General features: G+C 57.4%; 1 protein-coding gene across 1 annotated transcript in view; it reads left to right on the forward strand.

The window, feature by feature from the left end:
- UMODL1 (uromodulin like 1) overlaps positions 1 to 21,834 on the forward strand; it is a 59,169-nt gene that overhangs the window by 17,244 nt on the left and 20,091 nt on the right. The window contains exons 8-16 of the mRNA XM_035028854.1: positions 4,083 to 4,337; positions 6,653 to 6,765; positions 8,202 to 8,421; positions 12,374 to 12,511; positions 13,010 to 13,582; positions 14,701 to 14,958; positions 16,299 to 16,411; positions 18,861 to 19,074; positions 21,449 to 21,586. Of these exons, the coding sequence (XP_034884745.1) occupies positions 4,083 to 4,337; positions 6,653 to 6,765; positions 8,202 to 8,421; positions 12,374 to 12,511; positions 13,010 to 13,582; positions 14,701 to 14,958; positions 16,299 to 16,411; positions 18,861 to 19,074; positions 21,449 to 21,586 (2,022 nt within the window). The remainder of the gene's footprint in view (positions 1 to 4,082; positions 4,338 to 6,652; positions 6,766 to 8,201; positions 8,422 to 12,373; positions 12,512 to 13,009; positions 13,583 to 14,700; positions 14,959 to 16,298; positions 16,412 to 18,860; positions 19,075 to 21,448; positions 21,587 to 21,834) is intronic.

Below are 21,834 nucleotides of genomic sequence, written 5' to 3' on the forward strand. Positions count from 1 at the left end.
GTCCGTCTCGGTGGCCCCAGCAGACTGTTTTCATTTCCCGCTGTTCCCTGCTTGGTTTTTTATGCTATTGAAATCCTGCTATGGATACAATTTTGTGTCCTGCTTTCTTCACTCACCATTATGTCATAAAAAGTTGCCTGGGAAGCCAACTCATCTTCATCAGTAGGATTTTCGATGGTTGAGTAATAGAGCGGTATCCCTTAAATGCAGTTTCGCTTTCCATGGGGTCACTTACCTGCGGTCCACCGAGGCCCCGAAGCAGATGATCCTCCTTCTGACGTATGGTCCGAAGGTCAACAGTAGCCTAACCCTGGGTCACAACATCTACGTGACTCACCTCACTTCACTTCCTCACACGGGCATTTTGTCATCACAAGAAGGGCGAGCGCAGGTCAGTAAGGTATTTTGAGAGAGAGAGAGAGACCACATTCCCCTAACTGTCATTACAGTATATTGTTAGAATTGTCCTTTTATTATTCATTACTGTTGCTAATCTCTTACTGTGCCTGGTTTATGAGTTGAATTTGATCATAGGAATGTATATAGGAAAGCACCCAGTATATAAATGGGTGCGGGGCTGTCCGTGGCTCAGGCATCTGCCACCTTGAGAGGCATCCCCTACGGATAAGGGGAACCACTGTAATCATCTTCTACAGCAATGATATGATGCTCTTCGCTCTTTTCCTCAAAGGGGGCAGGCACATTTAGCTTGCTTCCAACATTCTGCCATGAAAACTAGAACTTTCATTAACATTGTGAAGTGGTTATGGAGCATATTGTTATCACTGAGTTTGAATTAGTCATTTAATTCATATTCCCTTTAAAGGGACAGATCAGTGAGGACCCTCCCTTTGTTCATAACAATCTCCCAGCCAAGAGCTGCTTAGTTAGCACTTAACTCTCCCCGTAGTAAGTGATCTATGGTCTCACCTCATTTAACCCTTAGAGCACCCCCAATGTGCTCATTTTTCAGAAGAGAAAGGCCAGGTAAAGGAAGGTAACCGTTGATACAAAGTCCCAAAGCCGGTTCTAACAGACAACCCTGTCCCTGTCCATCACCCGAGGCCACCTTTCCAAGTACGCTCTGACTGGAGGGCATTGCTCTGATTCTGGGTTATCTGTTTCTGATCCAGAGCCGCCACGGTGCATCCTGCGGGGACAGCCATGATAGAGCGCTGGTGGCCCAGTGGCCATGCCCCTTCCTCCCTAAGTCCGTGTGTAGGGCCAGGAGCTGACCAGCACTCTAGAGCTGTGGGGCTTTTTCTTCGCTGACGCAGAGGCTGACCGGGGTGATGATTTAAGGTTCTTATTCACTGGGTCTTCCTGCTCTGCTCTGGGTGAGGGGCGGAGGCCGTGAGCTGATGCTGGGAAGCGGGCTGGTCCCCAGCACCACCCAAGGAGCGGGAGGTGTCCAGGGTCAGTCCTCTCTTACTGGAATATTCCATCTCACAGCAGAGGAAGCTCCATGGAGTGAGGAGGCTTGTCTCCTGGTCACTGCCAGTGAGTCTCTGTACTTCGCAAATGGTAGGCACTCAACCAATATTTATTGTCAGTGAATGAAAAGGCATGTTGGAGTGGTGGCTATTCCTAGGGTCCCTGGATGTTAAAGAAATTCACCTGCCAGCCTCACTTCTGGCAACAAAACACTCCTCTGCGGTGCTTCATGACTTTGGATTCTGACCAGACATCAGCACCACCCTCCATATGCACAAATGTGCCCACAAAAAGCTTTGCACAGAACCTCCCACAGACCATCCGACCTCTTCTTACTGTGGCCTCCGGGGGAGAGTCCTGACCCGTTAGCAAGCACAGAAGGTTGGAATACAGTAACTGAAAATGCTCTGGCTAGCCATCTGATATAATATTAGACTCTATTTATGGTTAGGAGTGTTGCCAGCCATACTGGGCCACACTATTCCACGTCCTGAGTTGCAAGTTTCCTTTAAGATAAAGGGCCGCTCGAGGGCGAAACATCACTAGGAAAAGCTGCACCCCCCGACCTCACTTCTAATAGGCAGAAAAGACAAACGCCGTTTCCAGATCAGAATGTCAGAGCGAATCCCAATTGCTAAGGGGAACAGCGTATGTTTTCCATTTAGAGGCTAATATAAATGAGCAATCTGCTGGAAGCGTTTAGAGGTACAAACCCGTGGAAAATACAGCACAAGTTTCAGCTGCTTTTCTTGTGAAATTAGTCATCCAATTAATGACATGCAGGGCAGCTGGATTCTTGCCCCAAACCAAAGCCATCAGAAATACCTCAGGGCTCCCGCCGGCTAGTCCAAGAACACGTTCTGTTTTTAGGATCAGGTGCAACTGTATTCAAGGTCACCCTCACTCCCTCCGACAAGGTCTCCTTCCCAGCTGGAATCGCATGGCTACTCAGCTCCATGAAGAAACGTTCTCCTGAACCCTGGGCTTGGCGAGGACAGGGCTGCCGGAGGGAGAGGCAGCTGGGGCCGGCGAGAAGCAGCCGTTCGGTTCACCCATGCCAATGCTCCTCTCTGGCAGTCAGGCTTCTGACAACTTGATGCTCAGAACCTTGGCTTGAATTCTCAGCATTTCCACCTTTACAAGCTTCGGGTGTCAAGCTGATGGGCCCGAGGGAAAAGAGGAACAGAGCCTGACCTAGGAGATCCCGGGGAATGCAGGATCCCCATTAGCTCCAGAGATGGGTCAGGGGTGCCCGGAAGAAATGAGGGCCCAGACCCGTGGACACAGGGAAACTGATGTGCGTCACCAAGACAGACAAACGTCAGGTCCCAGGTCTGGCTCACAGCTCAGGACGGGGGAGACCTCAGGTAGGATTGCCCTCGGATCACACAGAGTCAAGAATTGAGCATTATTTTCTGGGGCCACATTTTTTTTTTAAGATTTTATTTATTTATTTGAGAGAGAGAGAATGAGAGAGAGCACATGAGAGTGGGGAGGGTCAGAGGGAGAAGCAGACTCCCCGCCGAGCAGGGAGCCCGATGCGGGACTCGATCCCGGGACTCCAGGATCATGACCTGAGCCAAAGGCAGTCGCTTAACCAACTGAGCCACCCAGGTGCCCCTGGGGCCACATTTTAAGAGGAACGTCGGAAAACTAGTGGGCAACGAGAAGGTGTCCTGTGACCGAAGGACGAAAATCCACATCAGAGGGAAGACGGAGGGAAGGGGTCGAAGGATGATTTCCTCTGGGTCACAGAGGTGGGATCAGCCTTCGAATGTTAGAAGGTGGCTGGTGGGCAGTGCCGTAAAGATCTTCCAACACGCATCACGGTCCTGCTAGTCGCGGCCTTGAAAGCTAGCGGAAGAAGAACTCAGTTCTTGGACATCAGTGACAAAACAGCACAGACCAGATGCCGAGAACCACAGCACCCGACCCCGTCACAGCTCTGGGGTGTCCCCGGGGGGCAGAAGTCCAGAGCCAGTGTCCCTGGGCCCAGATAGGGGCGGCGGCAGGTGTCTCTCGGGGGGCCGGGAGAAGCCACGCCATGCAGGTGGTCTCCATCCCTGTGGCTATGCACTTGGCAGTGGGATCGCTGGATCCTGGGGTCATCCTATTTTGAATGTTTTGAGGAGCCTCCGCACTGTTTCCAGAGTGGCTGCACCGCTCCCACCAACAGTGCAGGAGGGTTTCCCTCTGTCCACATCCCGCCAGTGTCTTATCTCTTGTGGTTTTGATTTTAGCCATTGGGACAGGCGTGAGGTGGTATCTCATGGTGGTTTTGATCTGCATTTCCTTGATGACCAGTGACAGTGAGCCCCTTTCCGTGTGTCTGTTAGCCATCCGGTTGTCATCTTCTGAGAAAAGTCTGTTCGGATCCTTTGCCCATATTTTAATTGGATTGTGTGGGGGTTTTTTGTTTTGTTTTGTTTTGTTTTTGCTACTGAGTTGTAGGAGTTCTTCACACATCTTGTATATCAGCCCCTTATCAGATAAATGATTTGTGAATATTGTCTCCCATTCTGTAGCCTGTCTTTTCATCTCGTGGGTGGTCTCCCTTGCTATGCAGAAGTGTTTTTATCTTAGTCTGACGTTTCCCAGTGATGAATTTTGCTTTGATTTGCTGATCTCACTTGTTCTGTGCTTCACAGACTGCCCTCCCATCCGGGACTACGTGACCCTCAACGTCACCAGCAGCAGCTTTTGGGTGTCTTGGAGTTTAAATTCTACCCGGCACCGCATGTTCCTCGTGCGGGTTTACAAGGAGGGGGAGCTCCTCCAGAGCGCCAGGACCGCGGGGAGGACCCTGCAGGTGGCCGGGCTGGAGGCCGGAGAGCTGTATGCAGTGAAGACCAGCTACCAGGCGTGCGGGGCCAACGTCACTGCCACGCTGACTGTCAGAACAGGTAAGCACACTCGCACGCGCTCCGCTTGTTACCTGTGAGTCTGTGGTCCCACCTTCGTTCTATTGGCCCCGAGATTCACATCCTCCTTCACCCTATTCTCAGGGCAGGGACAGTCGCTGGCCTGGCGCCACCCTTCCTGGCGGGGCTGGGGGCTCCGCGTCCTCGGAGCAAGGCCATGGTGGCTGTCTGCGGTCTCCACGGCTCCCCTCGTGCCCCTACATCTCGTCCTGTCTAGGGGGGCTCAACTCTCACACCTGAGGTGATGCGGGGAGCCCATCTTCTGGTTAGAAGGATTTAGCAGTCAGAGAGCACAGAGAAAAAAGTGGAATAAAGCAAAAATGGCAGCGATTTTCATGCACTGAAAGAGCTTTCGTGACACCGAATTCACAGGGCTGAGTCCCCAAACCCGAGCTGAGCATCATGTGAAATCCTCATGGACCTGCTTCATTTCCCATGTGATGCACTTGACAAGCTAATACAGTGCCCACCAAACGGTCCATGAAGCAGATTTCTTTCACCAAAACAAACGCATTATAGGTGTGAACTAGGGATTGCATTCTGGAGAGGGAGGCTGGTGTGGCCCAGGGGGCTCTGCAGGTGGCTGAGCTTGCCCCACCCCGTGACTCCATCTCCCCTCGGCCTGGCCCCAGCCTCCCTGGGTGGGAGAGGCCTCGGTCGGGTCTGGCACTGGAGGGCAGGAGCGGTGCCCTAGGCTGGCCGCTGGCTGGGGACCGCGGAGCTCCCAGACATGCTGGTCTGGGGACAGAGCCCAGAAATCACTGTGAGACCCTGTGGGGTCCGTCTCATGTAGAGATTAGTGCCAATGACCATAGCAGTGAATGAGTGAGGGATGGAATGAGCAGGCCTTTGAGGACATGGCCCTACACCCTTTGTGAGCTGATTTGGGGCTGGCTCTTGCTAAATTGTCATAGCTCATAGAATGGGCCCCCAGAGGGTCCCCCACCAGCCCCAGCCATGAAACATGCAAACCTTGGCGTATGAGGTTTTCGATTTCGGAGCAGGCAGCGCCTCATCTGCTCATTCTATTTTCCAAGTACTGTGGGGAGTAAGTGGAGGGAGCACTCTGTTTCCTAGGTCATCCCGGGAGTGAGGGCCCACCCCAGTGCTCCCCACCCCCTGCTTCCTGCTGTCTCTCCCCCACCCCCCGCTCCCTCCCCAACTCCTCTCAGACCAGAAGTGCCCTGGGAACTTACGAAGAACCGTGCCCCTGGGAAAGTTCCAGAAGACTCCTGAGTTGCCAGCCTTCTTTCCACAGCCTTGGTTTTCTTTTCCTTCTTCGTATCGTAAAAACGCCCTTCGTGTGCACACTGCTCTTTTAAGGAGCTTGATTCTCCAACTAATTAATTCAGCCGTGTTAGGAGCCGGCCACTCGGGAGACGGTGGGCACGATGGCCGCAGTGGGTACGGAGCCTCACGGAGAGTCTGGATTTCCCGGGCACAGGTGGACACTGACCTTCCGGGAGGCTCCTGTTGTGGGCAGGGGCGAGGCTGCCGTCACAGGGACTCTTGCTGCCCTGAGGACGGCGGAGGTCCGGAGGGGCCCTGATCTAGAAACACACAGTATCCACCCTGCTGACATTTCTGTGGCCCATCGTGGTGCGTGCACACAGCGGTGGTAGACTGTGCGTCCTGCCCAGGCTTGCTCACCGGGGAGGGGAGCGGCTGTTAGGTCATCAGGGAAGCAGACACGCAGCGGGACCTGCTATGCATGTGGGCTGCACTCTGGGCACTGAAAGGGACCTGTGTCCTCCTGTCTCATCGTACTTGTCCAGCTTTGCTTACGTCCAAGCGAAGGGTGCCTCCCGCGCAGGGTGGGGCCCCGACTGGTTTGCAGGGACAGAGTAGGCCCTCCGGGCGGGATTTCCGGTGCGTAGAGCTGGAGGGTCCTGGGTGAATGGGGCACCTTGGTCACCGAGCGCAGGGGCCTGCATGGGGCCCAAGGAGGGTGAACGGGGCGGGAAGGCAGGAGCCATGCGGGGTGAGGCGTGGCGGGAGGGGCCTTCAGACCCCACGTGTGGCGGCTGAGTCCAGGCTGAGTCCGGGTTCCCGCTGGTGTGGGACAGCTGCTCGTGTCCCCCCCCCCCCCCGCTCTGGCTTAGAAGTGTGTGTGTGTCAGGGGGCTCCTTCCCTCCACGTCCCCCAGCGCGGCTCCCCATCCCGGACTCCTGCTCCGTCTGTCACGGAGGACCTAACAAACGTCCCCCCAGAAGAAGACACTTTCTGGGGAACAGGGACAGCAAAGCGTGCGACTGTGGGTCACTGATTTTGGCTACTGTGGGTTATTGCCGTTGCAGACGCCCGCGAATTCGAAGTCACCGTCAGGGTCCTGAACCGCAATGCGACAGAAGAGCTGCTCAACCACAGCGGCCCCGAGTACCGGGACTTTTCTCGACAGCTGCTCGGAGAGGTAAAGCCAGAGCGCGGACACGTTGCCCCGTGGGGCGTCCGAGCGAGAGACCTGCGCGCATGCACGCACCAGCCCCGGCACTGGGCCCCTTCTCTGCGACTGCGCCCCCCAGCCCAGACCCCGCACTGATCACCCAAGCGTGCCCCCTTACGGGCACTGCATCTAGATTTGGGGCCAACCGTCTTTGAAAACCATGCTCTGGTTCAAATGGGCTCTTGATGGTGCAGCCGGGTTTCCTGTGGAACCTTCCATTTGGGGCCCTGGGCATCTATCTACCTCCCTGCTTTGGGGTGGCATTTACCCGGGATCGTGGCATCCATCCCTCCCCGAGGCTAGCAGGGGACAGGAGCACGCAGCCCGGGAGGACCTCTGGGTGACAGGCCAGTTAGAGAGCAAAGGGACTTGCTAAACCGTCGAGAACCATGAATGGTCTCAGATTTTAACCTCCCTGCCAACTGGTAAGTAAGCGTGTTCCTGTCGGCTGGTGCTGGTGGGGGACTTGGGGTCCTGGGGTCAGAGACCGAGGACTTGATCCGCCACAGCAGAGCCGTCGGCAGGACCATCACACCCGTGTCAGTTCCCTCTGGGCCGCGAGTCCCACGGGGGTGGCGTGGAGGGACCGGGGGGAGGCTGGGGGCGCACACAGCGGTCTGCGTCACAGCCGAGGAGCCCCGAGCTGAGGGAAACGGAATCTTGTAAAGGGCCGAAAGCGAATCTGCCTGAACGTGGCTCCAGAAAGAGACACTGTCCTTATGGCAGCAGCCATGGACAGTCTGCCCTTTGCTCCGGAGGGGCCGCTGTCGCTCTCCTGAGGTCGTTCACCCCACAAACGTCTTGGAAAGAGACTTTGGAGCCAAGGGACAGTTAGCGCTCCTGCTTGCAAGATGTGCAGACGTGGGACAGGCGGAAGGAGGGCATCTCTCCTCATTCACCTGCCTGGTGATTCTCGTGCTCAGGCAGGCATGGGGCGGGGGTGGGGCGGGGTGAGGCTGGTCTCCCTCGCTCGGCATGCTGGCCCTGAGCACCTGCTCACCCCGGTGTCTCCCCGGGGATGCAGCCAGGAAAGGGAGCAGCTCCAAACAGCCCCTCACGGTCTGTCTGTCTCGCACACACGTTACCTGCACATGGATTTTCAGGGTACGCAGAGTGGACTGTGCGTGTCCGGCTCCGTGATGGGGAGCCCCATTGTAGCTTACCGTGGATTCTCACAAAGACCTACAGGCCCGGCCCGGCTCTCCCTGGGGAGGCCTGACTGGGGTGCGGGGAGCCGGGTGTCTCTGCTCGTGCCCGAGAGGCTGGTTGCTGGGCACCTCCTCCTGGTCGTGGAGGGGACAGATCCTGTGCACCATCCGTCCGTCACACGGGCCCCGCTTCCCGGTTTTGAAGACGCTGGTGGGAGCATCTGCTCTGAGTGGCTGCTGTCTCTTCTTGGCTAGGTTGCAAACTCCTTCCCGCCCGCGGTGTCCGACCTGTACAGGAGAGGGAAGCTGAGGATGCGGATCGTCTCTCTCCAGGCCGGAAGCGTGCTGGTGACGCTCAGGCTGACGGTTCAGGACCCTGAGTTCCCAGTGGGACTCTCCACGCTGGCCCCCATGCTCCCACCTCTGCTGGCCAGCACGCTGTTCCAGATCGACCCGCGGGAGACACGCGTGCAAGGTCGGTTCCCCTCCACACCCAAGCCTGCCGCCGGCCAGCCGCGTTAGTTCAGGTCCACGTTTACTTTACTGTAAAAGAGCGATCAAGTACATGAAATTCGTAGCCTTATTCTGTGTTCCTGCTTGGGATCTGGAAGCCCACCCGCATCCCGCACCTCCCTGCTCCGGGTGGGAAAGGGACCCCAGAGCCTGGGGAGCTCGCTTCCGTAGGTGGCCCAGAATGCAAGGTGGGGTGGGGCTGGAGGACCCTGGAGGGGACGGGCACTGGGGGCTGACTCTGCGTCAGGGCCCAGCACTGCCACCGCACCACCTGCTAGCGCGGGCGTCTAGTTCTTTGGCTCAAACGTTATGTAATTTTACTTGATGTTGCCTTGAGGCAGGAAGTCACAGATCAGGGGAGGGGGAGAGACCTGGAGACAGAGAGAGAGAGGAGGGTGGGGTGGAGACAGGGAGGAGACAGACACAGTCAGAAATAGAGGTAGAGAAGAGAGAAACAGAGACGTAGAGATACAGAAACAGAGATATAGACATAGGGAGAGACAGAGATAGAGACAGAGACAGAGAGTCAGAGAGATAGGGACAGAGAGACAGAGAGACTTGCTGATGCCTAAGAAAGGTTTTGCCACTCAAACCCAGGGATGAAGTTCCACGCAGCGAGAGCACCTGCAGCCTCCACGTCAGCGAGCCTGCCCGGGACTCCGTCTGGGGAACGGGTATCCGAGAGTGGGCTGTCACCTCCTTTGAGCTTGGTCATGTTCTGGCTTGCTGTTCCAACCCCCCCGCCCCCAAGGATGCAGGGAAGGCCGTGGGAAGGTCACATCTGGAGTCACACCTGGAAAACCCCTGCCTGCTGAGCCTGGGCATCGCTCTGTCACTCACCCTCAGGGATGGAGATGGCAGTGGTCCCCTGCACCTGGGAGGCCTGCTTACCTGGGCTCAGGGGCTAAGTGCAGGGAGGCACAGGGTGCCATGTGGGTGGGTCCTCGGCGGGCACCCCCAGGACCCAACTAAGACCAGATCCGAGCAATCTTCAGGTGACCCAGCCACCCCTTACGTGCTACTTCCCAGCCCTGTCCCTGTGCGCCGGGCATTAAGTCACTCCAGATCTTTGCCAGTGTGTAGAGTGATGGCCCCCAAAAGAAATGCCCACCTAGACCTTCAGACTTGTTTGGAGGAAGGGTCTTTGCAGATAAAATTAAGGTAAGGATCTGAGATCGTCCCGGATCAGGGGAGGGCCCTGAATTAAGAGACACAGAGGAGGAGAGACCCAGACATACAGGAGAAGGCCACACGGAGGCAGAGGTAGAGGCTGGAGGCCACAAGCCCAGGCACACCAGGAGCCCCAGAAGCTGCAAGAGGCTGGGAGGACGCTCCCCCAGAGCCCCAGAGGGAGCGAGGCCCTGCCGCACCTTGACTCTGGACTTCGGCCTCTAGAAGTGTGGGAATGAGCCCCGTGGTTTCCCCCCAGCCTGGAAGCTTGTGAGGATCTGAAGGGGGCCTCCGAGAAGTAATGCACAGGAAGAAGAGGATCTGCATCGCTAACGTCTAGGGCTGTTAGCAGGTCCCGTTGTGTGTCCCCGTGAGGTTCCAGAAGCCCCTCCGCAGTTACGAGCCCCCCCGGCTCTCGCCCTGCAGGCTCCCTGCCCGACGGCGGGCTGTTTGCTGAGGGGCGGCTGTGGGAGGCCCCCCGGGGCCGGGACCCCTCTTCTGCCCAGCACCTGGGGCGGGGGGCGCCGGGCCCCGTGCAGGGTCTTCTGACCCAGTGACCGCTGGCTGCTGTCAGCTTAGCCTGCAGGCAGCGCCCCCCGCCCCGGCCACAGCCCCCACTCAGGCAGGCAGCCCAGGCCTGAGCCCTTGCCAGGAGCGCCCCAGCCCCACGGGCGGGAAACCAGAGAAGCATAAGCAAAGCCATTCCGCAGAAGGCCAACAAACCACAGCCCAGAGAGCTCCCCTCCTCTGTGGCTCACACAGAAATGCTATTGTTGGCGGCCTCGAGCATTCCTGGGTGATTCGGGGGCTCTCGCCTGCCATGAGTCAACATGTCCTACAGCGTGGGGGGTCACGTCGTCATGACCTCAGCTTCTCCCCGAGGCCCATCTGTTGGGGGGGCATCACTGGGTGGCCACGTGTCCTTGGTCTTCCTCCAGGAGGGCGTGCCCCTCGCTGAGCAGCACCCTCAGCGAGGGGCACGCCCTACAAGCCGCGCCCTCCAGGGGCCTGCTCATCCTCGCCCCAGCGGCCCGGCTGGAAGGCGCAGAGCGCCGCCCCACGCCCGGGGCCCCTGGCTGCGTCCTCGGCTGGCGGGTCCAGAAGGTGCCGAGGCCACCTGGCAGCTCTCACCGCAGACCTGTTTCCTCCCTCTGAACTCCAGACCCAGAACCACCTGGCCTGGGGCTCTCATGCAACCCCCAGCGAAGCTGTCCGTGCCTGACTCTGGGCTTGCTTGCCAGCTGGGTGCCGGGGGAGCTCAGGCTCGGTGAATCACCACACCTAAAAATAGCCACCCGGTGCTCAGTGGTGGGAGCTCCACTCTCCTCGGGGCCCTGCTGCCCGGCCAGCCTGGGCTCCATCCCCCAAACTCGAGCTGCCTGCAGGATGGAGGTGGGGCAGGGCTCCGGGAAGACCAGGGGACCGGGGCACCAGGGCCCTGTGTGTGAAGGAGCCCCGGGCGGGGGGGTGGAGGGGTGGGGTGTGGAGGGGTAAGCGTTGCATCAGCTGATGAGCCTGCTGGTCTCAGGGAGCTATTTCCGTGAGCGTCCGTGAAGATCACGTGAAGCAAAACTGAAAACCACAACAGGAGCGTAGAGCACATGGCTGCAGAGTTTTCTCTGCACAAAACTGAACTCGTGCCCTGTCTTGACTTCAATCCGGGCCGAGTCCGGGCTCCTCCGGCACGCCGAGCATGGACTGGGTTCTTCTTCCTACAGCTCTGGGGAAGCTGGTGCAGAGGGTGTCGTGACGGGCCTGGGCTCGCAAGGGCCGCCCAGCCCAGCCCAGCCCAGCCCAGCCCGCTCCCCTGGATGATCTGAAGGATGATTCTGTGGGGTGGGAAAACCACGCCCCTGCCCCCAGCTCCTCCTAGCCTGGAATACAGCTGGAGATATTTATTCCTTAAGGTTTATCACACGTATTACACGTAGCACTTCGTCCATCAGTCACACGTCAAAATGCAAGAGACCATCAGGTGTTTCCTTACGAGAGTGGGGGTGGCAGTCACCTGAGGGAGAGGGGATGAGAGCGCCGGAGAAGGAAGGGAATGGGGGTCCACGTGAAGGAAGTTTCAGGGTTTGGCTGATGCTAGTCCTGGCTGCCGCTGGTTGGAAATTCCCGGGCTGTGGTGGGCGTGGTGTGTGAGCCAGCACTGGGGGGCCCCGGAGGGGGCTGACTCACTCACCTAACGCTCTTCCTTGCTCAGCTCAGAAGGGTTCCCAGTGACGTGGGGTCTTTGGGATTCTTAGTTTCCCAGACCGGGGAGGAGGGCCATTTATACTTAACCAGACTCCTCCGGGCCTGGTTACTTTTCTTTGTTGAAGTGCTAAATGTTAGGGGATATTGGCACATCAGAGAGAAGGGAAAGCATCCCATTTGGGGGGGTCTGGGAACAAAGAATAAACAAGAGAGGAATATATTCATCCCAGTGGGTGCTAATTGCTCCAGAAGGACCGACATTCCCTAATCTTTGCCCCCAAATCAGCCAGCCGGCAGTGAAGGTTGGCACAGGCAGATGTGCTGTCTTGGGTCAGGGGCCGACTTCTGGGGAGGGCTCTGTGCGGGGCCTCCCTCCCAGGGCCGCCAGACGCCAAGGGCACACCACTGACTCCCAGACGTCATCCCTCCAACTGTTTGCTGCAGAGATGCTTGGGAAGAGCTCTGCTCCGTTGCTCTTCTGTTTCTGAGTAGCCTCTGGCCATTTCTCACTGTCTCTGTCCTGTTTCTCTCCTGCCCGCCCGCAGATTGGGACGAGTGTGCAGACAGCCTGAGGCACGACTGCTCCCCCGCTGCCCAGTGCATCAACCTTGAGGGCTCCTACACCTGTCGGTGCCGGACGGCCAGGGACGCCAACCCGTCCCGTGCGGGCCGGGCCTGCGAGGGTGCGCCCCCATCCCAGGGACCTGATATCCCATATCCTTTCTCATATCCACAGGCCGCTGTCCTGCATGCTTTCCTTATGCATGAAATGCCCAGCAGGCCAGTGACGGTGCTCAGCACCAAGCCCTGCACTGAGCCCAGATCTAGAGAAATTGCCCCATTTCCGCAAGGGCCTGATGGATCCATCTGAGGCCTGCAAGAACAGAGGCCTGCACTTACGTCCTGGCTCAGCGGCATCCTGGGTGGCGCTCCACCCGGGCACATCTGAGAGCTCTCATTTATCAAGTGGAGAGGCCCTGCCTCCCTCTCCGAGAGCATGTGGGGGGCTGCGGACATGGGCCCCACTAAACATTCATAATCCCATGATCTCCAATGAGACAGACTATGTCCCTATTTGGGGCCTGCCTGGGTGGCTCTTGCCCGTGGGTGGCATCAGGTGGGTTTTGCTTAGGGTTTGTGGACCAGATGTCCCCTCTGAGAGTGGATGTGTGTCTCAGCAGGTGACGTGGTGAACCCCACGGGAGGTGTCCTGGCTCCGGCAACAGGTGTAACAGCCCCAGAGCTCGGCACAGAAACAACAGCCCTTGGCCGGGAGACTCCCGCCTTGTGGCCCAGCCCTGGGTACCCCTGGGGCATCCCTGCAGCAGGCCAGGCCCAGACCCCAGGACCCCCACCCAGGAGAGGGGGCAGCGGTGTGGTCAAGCAGGACAGAAACAGCACAGGGCAAGGTGTGGAGGAGGAGATGCCCAGCATGGCTCCAGGCTCGGTGACCAGCCAGTGGATGGCCAGCAGGGCTCCCGGGACAACCCCTAGCTCCCCTCCTGGGACCATGAAGGGCTTGCTGGACACCACTGGATGGTTATCAAGAAACTCCACCACGGAACCGTCCTTCTGGCCCACTCCTACCGAGGGCCCCACAGACCACATCGAGTGGCACGCCAGTCTGCCCACTTGGAATACACCACCAGCACTTCTGGACCACACGGGACCACAGCATTTGGACCCTGGGCCACCCAGCTCCCCAGACCTACCCTCAGCCCCCACCCCTGAGTCTCTGAAGCTTCCGGCCTGTGGTGAGTGCCTCGGGTGGCGTGTCCTAGGGGATGTGTGCCCTGAGGCCCCAGCACACCGGGGAACCGTTGAGTCCCGGTTGGCAAAGCCTCACGTAGTCACTGAGTCCAAGACCTTTGAGAAGAGTCAGGTGCATTGTTCATTGTACGGCTGGGCCAGGCGGGGTACAGCGTAGCCCCGGCCCCGGCGGTGGCCTCTGTCTTGTTAGGACGGGAACCTGGTCCCCGAGCGTGCTGCAGTCCTCTCCTCCCTGTCCCCAAGCCTTCTGGTTGCCCATAGCAGGAGCAGGAAGTCGGGCCTCAGGAGAGCCTGTGGGGTGCATGTATTCCATTAAGCACTGCGGGACATCCCCCAGAAGTGTTGGACACCCCGACATCTGCATGCCTCCCCAGCAGCGCAGGCCCCTCGAGCCCGGTGCAGGCCCCCCACTGGGTTGACCCCCAGGATTTGCACTGACACCACACAGAGGGCTTAGCCATTGCCAAGGTCGCGGGGCAGCGCTGTGGGGGACAGCCCTGCGTGGGAAAGCTCCCACAGGGGAGGCCACACTGGCATCTCTGAGCTCACTGCGCTAGCCCGACCCGGGGTCGCATCCAGATAGAACTAACAGAACCAAACAGAACTAACGTAGCTAACCAGACGTAGCTCCAGCAGTGCATGCCCTCTGCTGAGCGGCGTGGGTTCCAAGACGAGACTTCACGCCCCAGTAAGCCAGGGCTGTCGAGTGCCCCTGGACCACCCTGCAGGAGTGGCTCCCTGGCCAGCTGGGACCCCCTCTGCTGACCCCTCTATGAGTCTGCTCAGGGGTGGAGGTGTACCCCCTCTGGAAGAACCGCCCAGAATCTGCTCAGGAGGTTTGCTTTGGGGAAGACCAGGGACCCCAGTGGCAGAGAGGAACCCAAATCGGAAGGGGCTCAGGAGGGCCATCCGGGGAGCCTGCACCACACGCATGGCTAGCAGCAGGGGACTTCGAAGGACGTCCCCGGCTGGCGTCTCTGGATGCCCTCTCGTGTCCCTGAGCAGTGTATTTGATTTAGCGTTTGGCAAGGCTTCTCCGGTCCTCTCTCCTTGAAACATCAGATTGATTTCAATCTTCTCGGTGTTTCTATGCATTTCCCAGTTCCCGTCCCCATCAAAAGGGTCACCATCTCCAATGTGACCAGCACCAGCTTCCACGTGGCGTGGGCGGTGGATCTTGCCCTGCACCCCACCTTCCAGCTCACCGTGCTCCCTACACGGAGCCCCGCGGTGCACCTGGAGACCCGGGATGCGAGCCTGACGCTGTCGGGACTGGAGCCTGGCGTCCTGCACCTGGTCGAGATAGCGGCCGAAGCCTGTGGGAAAGGAAGTGCCAGGGCCCGCCTGAAAGTGAGGACAGGTAATAGGTTTCAGAAACGCTTGTTGCCGCTTGTTCTTAAAGGGAGGGAGCAAGTATGAGAACGATTTTCAGCACGTTCGGGTTCAAAAGAGCTGGATTCCTCTGTGAGCGGCTGGGTTTCTGGCCTCTTACCGACCTAGGAATGCTGGCTCCGCTCACCCGGGGCTGGCTCGCGAAGAGCAGCCAGGAGGCAGCGAGTTTCAGGGAAGGGCGAGGGGCAGACCTTGGGCACCGCAGGGGCGCAAAGCGCTCAGGACTCTGCCCGCAGAGGTGGCCGCCGCTTGCTGCCCCGTGTCCTCGCCGGTACGTCGCCGGAAAACACGTGTGGTGCTGGCATATTGAGCGTTCTGCACGCCCTCTGATTGTTCCCGCTCTCAGCGGACCTGGACTTGGCTTCTAGGAAGGACAGGTAGACAGTGGGAAGTCAGACAGTCGGACGGCTCAGCTATCACAGTTGTGGTCATTCTGTGTTCAGATAAATCCCTTGTTTCTCCTCCTTTGCACCTGTCATCCAGATGTTTTCCTGAATGTCTAACTTGCTCGAACGGCCAAGGGCTGGCTGATGTTGCAGATGGGTCCTCAGATCTTGGGCAGCTGTCTCAGGGCTGACGGCAAGGTTCTCTAAGGTGGGGTGCACAGCCCTTGGGGGTGCCAGTAAGAAGAGCGTACAGCTTCTGTCTGTGTCCCTTAAAGTACTGATTAGCTGTGAACTGGGAAATCAGAGGGCAGATGGTGTGCAAGGACGGGCCATGTTCCTGGACCACATTCTTGTACCACGGCCTCCTAGAAGCCCCAAGTGGAGGGAAGAGATGCTAATGGAGCAGGGACTGCCCTTAAGCCGCAGAGAGACAGTGCTCTAGGGGGAGGGAGGAGAGCATCAGGACCTCTGGGCACTGTCCTGTGGGCTGTAGGCTCTGACAGTGGTGGGGCAAGGCTGCCCCAGCCTCGATCTGCCCAGGACAGCCGGGGGTACTCCTGTGGCCCTGGCATAATGAACGGATAGTGGTTCCTTTCACTATCAACGTTGTCCCTGCTGGTGAATCACCCAGACGCCCTGTGTGCACAGAGAGCCACACAGGGGCGGGGAGGTGAGCGGAGGGGCTGTTCTTGTTCCACAGCCTCCAGGGGGTTCTCCCTCTGGGCGCAGGCCATGTGCCGGCATCCTCTGGGGTCGGCGGGCGGCGTCTGTGCGGGCCGGGCACCATCAGCCTCGATGTGATGTTCTTTCTGGCCACCACGACAAAGTCGATATGGAGACGTGTTCCCGAATACTTGACCTAACGCTTTTCCCGTCACCTAATGCGTTGCCACTCCAGACGTGTTTATTCTCTGTCCTGCAGCGGCCCAGAAACTCAGAGGCCAAGTCAGAATAGCAGACGTCAGCTACGTGGAGTCCTTCCGCAGCCCGAGCAGCAGGGAGTATCGGGACTTCCAGGAGCGATTCTTTAGGATGGTGAGTTGGGGAAACCGCCCCTTCCTTTCGGGAGGTGCCGAGGGAGGCGGGCAGAATCCCAGTCACAGCCAAGCAGGCGCTCGGGAGCCCTCATCTCCCAAGGGAGCTGGGTGTCCCTGGGTCCGCCACGAGACACGTCAGCCGGTGGGAGCCACGCCCTGGCCTCTGTTGGGTCCTCCTTCACGCTGTTAGCTGTTGAGCGAGGCTCCTCTATCGAAGTGGGGCCCCGTGGAGCAGAAAGCCTGACGAAGGAAACGTTTTAAAAAATTGACGTCTATTTCACACATCCTAAAATTCACACTTTCGAAGTGCTTAGTGTCGTGGTTGAGGTTTTATTTGTGAAATGGTGCAACTGTCACCACTAATTCCAGAACATTCCCATCACGCCCAAAACAAGCCCTGCGCCCGTTTCCTGCGACTCTCCCCCCGCCCCCCGCCCCTGGCATCCCTGGCAACCGCCACTGTGCTCTCTGTCTCTGTGGATCTGCCTGCCCTGCACGTCTCATGTGCCCAGAATCACGCAAGACGGGGCCTCCTGCGTCTGGCTTCTTTCTCTGAACGGGCTTCAGGCCCAGTCCAGGGTGTGGCAGGGACTTCACGGCACTTTACAACCAGGTAACTGTCCACCGTACGACGGACCACATTCTGCGCATCCATTCACTCACGGGGGTGCATTGGGGTGCTTGCAGTTCCTGGCGAGCATGAACACAGCACTGATATTTTCCCTAATCTTTCTGGTGCTTCCCCTGCCGTCCCACGCACACTCCCAGAGATGGTGTCCTTTTACAGGTCAGTCCGGGCGGCAAGCTCCATGTTCTTTGTTGCTGGAGGTCGGATTCCCCTTTGACGCATAGAGGATGCACTAGTCATGATCTCGTGGTCTTGTTTGTACCGTGGACATCCTGTCCATTTTAGCTTTTCCTCACTCTGGGGTTTAAGGCCAGGAGAGAGGGTTTGCCAGCGCCACCTCGAGGCGGAGCGTGCTCACACCATAGCGTGATACCTGCATTCTGTTCTACCCTAAAGGCACTACTAGCTGATGAAATGGGTCGCGCTGCCTCCAGAAAGTGTCCCTCTGGGGCTCCTCGGGATCTGGGATTCTGCCTTATTTGTTCTGGGTGCCCAGCTCCTGTCCCAGTGCATGGATTCAAGCATTGTTGATGGTTCGATTCACTGGCTTCTTTAGGTTCCGTGATGGTCACACATAATACTAAGCAACAACACTGAGCATCAGCCCACAGAGCCCTGGGGGTCACATGCAGCGTCCCATTCCCATTCAAATGTCTAGATGAATCCTTCCTCTTCAAACCATGTCCTCGCTTGCCTACTTCTGGGGACTATTGTTGGTTTGTCTAGAATTTCAGGATAGCAAATAATTGTGCACCTTATCACATATGTAGGACTTTTGGACACATTTTGGGAGGTTGTGGGTTCATGTGGCACCTTGTCCCTTGTCACTCAAGTGAGGAGCCTGGAACTTTGCTTTGAGACTAATTCGAAGTGCAACCCAAAGTGACTTTAATACAAGCCTATGACAGATCCCTCTCTGGAAGTCCCAGACAGAAAAAGAGAGACAGAGAGAAGGACAGACAGAGAGAGAGAGAGACAGAGAGAGACAGAGACAGAGAAGAGCCAGCTAATCCAGTGATGGTGATGGTGGCTGGGTGACCGTGGGGTGACAGCAGATTTGCTCACGTTGGCTGTCTCAATGCTGAGAAGTGAATCCATGAGCCTGGGGCTTGAGCCACCACCCCTCACTGGGCCCAGATGAGGACAAGTTTTTCTGTGAAGCCAGACCCTGGAGGTGCACTTTTCAATAGAAGACTGGGGCTGTGTGGACTATTTAAAGCCACGACACAGTCGTGTGTCTCTCGGGGCATTTTGGCCGCGAGGGGCCAGGAAGGGGTACCACAGGGTGAGAGATAGGATTCTGTCCAAGGTGGTAGAGTGAAAAGCAAGGCAGGAGGTTTCTGTCGCGGCAGGAGGGCTCATAGGGGAACAGTTTCGGGGAAGGGGGGAAGGAGGGAAGGGGAGATGTTCTGTAGGATCAGAAGTAAAGGGATTGTTTTAGAAAACACACAGCGAGATAGAGGTGCCCCCCCCACAACCACCCATCCAGCCCCCGCCCTCCATGGCTCCGTGCTGAGAGTAGCAGATTCTAAATGCCGTCCCGAGCCCCCCCTCGGGTGATGTGCCCCCCAGGACAGGGCTTTTGCGTCTTGCCCGCACTGGCCAGCAGATGTGCTCTTGGGGGACGGGGCTCTTCCCGGGACCTCAGGACCCACAGGCACTTGTGCTGGGCTTGGGACACGGCACACGGGCCAGGGCCTAGAACTGAACTTGGTCTTGGCCGTTTTGCTGCTGGCCAGACTCCCAGGAGGTGCCCCTTGGGTCAGGTGCCCGGCTTCCTCTCGGCGGGCGGCTCTTTTCATCTGTGGTCTCTCTAAAGGTGCGGGCTTCCTTGCCAGCCGCCATGCTCCGGCTCGTGGACACCGGTGGGGTCCGGATGGAGGTGACCCGCATCGCCGACGGCAGCGTTGTGGTGGAGTTTAACCTGCTGATCACCGCAGACGTGGATGTCCGCGAGGTGGCCGCCGCGTTCCTCGTGGCCTTTCAGAACACGTCTCTGCTGGAGGTGGTCGGAGGGGATACCTTCATACAGGGTAGGTGGAGGCCGGGCCCCCCGGAGACTCACCGTGTTCTGGAAGAGAGGCAGAGAGAGCCCAGCTTCTGCCCTCATTTGGAAGATGTCGTCCTGTGCACCTCCTCTCAGGGGTCCCCCTGCAGGAGGTGAAAGTGGGGAGCAGATAGGACCCTCAGCTCTCTTACCGCTACTGTGTTGTTTCTAAAGGTTTAGGGGCTGGAAACACCCTGGCTCGAAGCTGTTCAGATGCCCAGAGATGCTGCTCCCCTTCCGAGTGCCGCATCCCGCCCTGGGCCTCCTCTGCCACCCACGTCACTGGGCTGGGGATGCACCTGTCCCTCTCTGCAGTCGCACTTCCTCCCAGGCAGTTTCCAGGGAGATCCTGGTAAAAATAATGGAAAAGAAAAGCATCTTCCCTCAAGTCGTGTTCGTCAACTCGAGCTGTTGTAACCAAATACCATTAGCGGGAAAGCTTAAGCAACATAAGTGTACATTCTCAGCTCTGGAGACTGGATGTCCATGATCCCGGGGCCGGCTGGTTTGTTTTCTGGGGCAGGGTCCTCTCCCTGCCGTGTGGACAGAGTCTTCTCGCTCTGGCCTTTCCCCTGTGTGAGCACAGAGCTCTGGTGTCTTGTCTTCTAAGGACACCACCCCTGTTGGGTCGGAGTCCCACCTTTATGGGCTCATTCAGCCTTAATTACCTCCTAAACACGCCATCTGCAAATACGGTCACATGAGCAGCTGGGGCTTCAACGTACGCATTTTTTAAAGAGATTTTATTTATTTGGCAGAGAGAGAGAGAGAGCATGCAAGCAGGGGGAGCGGGAGAGGGAGAAGCAGGCTCCCCTCTGAGCAGGGAGCCCGATGCGGGGCTCGATCCCAGGACCCTGGGATCATGACCTGAGCCGAAGGCAGATGCCCAACCAACTGAGCCACCCAGGTGTCCCAACGAATGCATTTTGGGGACACAATTCAGTTCATAGCACGTATCACACTTGAAAATAAATGATAAAAAAACCTTAGAGTTACGTGTACAAAAACCATCAGAGACCATATACGTTATTTTTCTGGTTTTTGGAATGAGAAGGGTTTTCTAAGTTTAAAAATAGAAGGCAAACAGCCCACAGAGGCAAAGGCTGAAGTATTTGACTCTATAACAATGTCAGCCTTTTATATTAAACAAAATAAAGGCACCATTTTGAAGAAAGCAACACCCCAAAACTGTTTGAATAACCTGATGAAGAATTACGTCCCAAATAGAGGGAGCGATCCCACACGTCGATAATAAGGTACTATGAGCCTGCACTGATCTTTATGACTAAGGTAAGTGCACGCCAGACCTGAACAGACAACGCAGGACAGAAGAGACACAATGAGTAGCAAAGAGCAATAATCACAGACATTCCCACTGAAACGGGCCACTCATGTCCATCTGGGAGCAGTGGGGTTTTAACTAGAAACACCTAACACTGGCCAGAGTGGGCCAAAGCAGGCCTCGCGGTGGGAACAGGATTTGCTCGCACTTCCTGGAAATCAATTTGACGATATTCACCAAGAGCTTTACAGATGTCCACCTACTTTGGTTTGGGAACATCACGCGCAGGACTTCAGCCTACAGAAATCGACCTCAGTTTGGACCATAGTTCATAGGCAAAGATACCCACCCTCAGTGTTACTTTAAAAGTAGAAGATTGCAAGCGGCCGGCAGTCCTGTAATAGGGGAGATGGTAAGTAAATCATGGTCCATCCGTGCCGTGGACTGCCATGCAATTATTAAAAGTGAGGCTCGGTGAGACAGGAAATACTCCTGAAACAGGGGTTAGGGAAGAAAGCAGGACTTGCGTGTGTGGGGAAAGCATGACCCAAGCTGTGTCACCATCTGTGTTTTAAAGGACCAGAAGGACATCGTCACTGTGCAAACTCTGTTCTTTGCGGGAGGTGGCCTTAGGTGTGGATTGTGCTATTTGCTAGGCAGGCCTGATTTTTACCCATTTTCTGCAGTAAACCTGTATCACTGTGAATAAGAGTAGCTGAGCGTAGAGACCCACGAAAGCAGTGAGCATTGGGCCTTCTGCGGGGATGGGCTTGCTATGGGGACACCTAGGCCTGAGGCCAGGGGCTGGGGCTACGGGCCTGCTGGTCCCCTGAGGAGCTGCTCTGTGCCCCGCCCCGCCCTCCGGGGACCAGGAACCCTCCTTCCCCCGCGGCTCCCGGAGGGGTCCAGACACTGGCCGAGAAGCAGGTGCCTCCCTGTCTCCTGGACTGGCCAGCTTTGCGGTCACTCCATAATTTTCAACTCCGCCGCCCGAGATTCGTGTGAATAGCAGCACGGAAGCACCCTCAGGCCCTGTGACCCCGTGACCATGTCCTGTCTTGTTCCTGATGTCACGCAGATTACGACGAGTGTGAGAACCAGGAGCACGACTGTGAGCCGGGCGCGTCCTGCCGCAACACTCTGGGCTCCTTCACCTGCAGCTGCACGGGTGGCGCCCCCCTCTTCCCTGTGGAATATTCTGGAAGACCCTGTGAAGGTGAGACTCCCATAATCCCTTTTCCGAGATACTGTCGGGTGATCTGTTCTCTCTCTTTTTTTTTTAAAGATTTTATTTATTTATTTGACAGAGAGAGAGAGAGAGAGAGAGAGAGAGAGATCACAAGTAGGCAGACAGGCAGGCAGAGGGAGAGGGAGAAGCAGGCTCCCCGCCGAGCACAGAGCCCGATGTGGGGCTCGATCCCAGGACCTGGGATCATGACCTGAGCCGAAGGCAGATGCTTAACC

Source organism: Mirounga leonina, unplaced genomic scaffold (assembly GCF_011800145.1).
Source record: "Mirounga leonina isolate KUSES-001 unplaced genomic scaffold, KU_Mleo_1.0 Mir_205, whole genome shotgun sequence".
Taxonomy (NCBI): Eukaryota; Metazoa; Chordata; class Mammalia; order Carnivora; family Phocidae; genus Mirounga; species Mirounga leonina.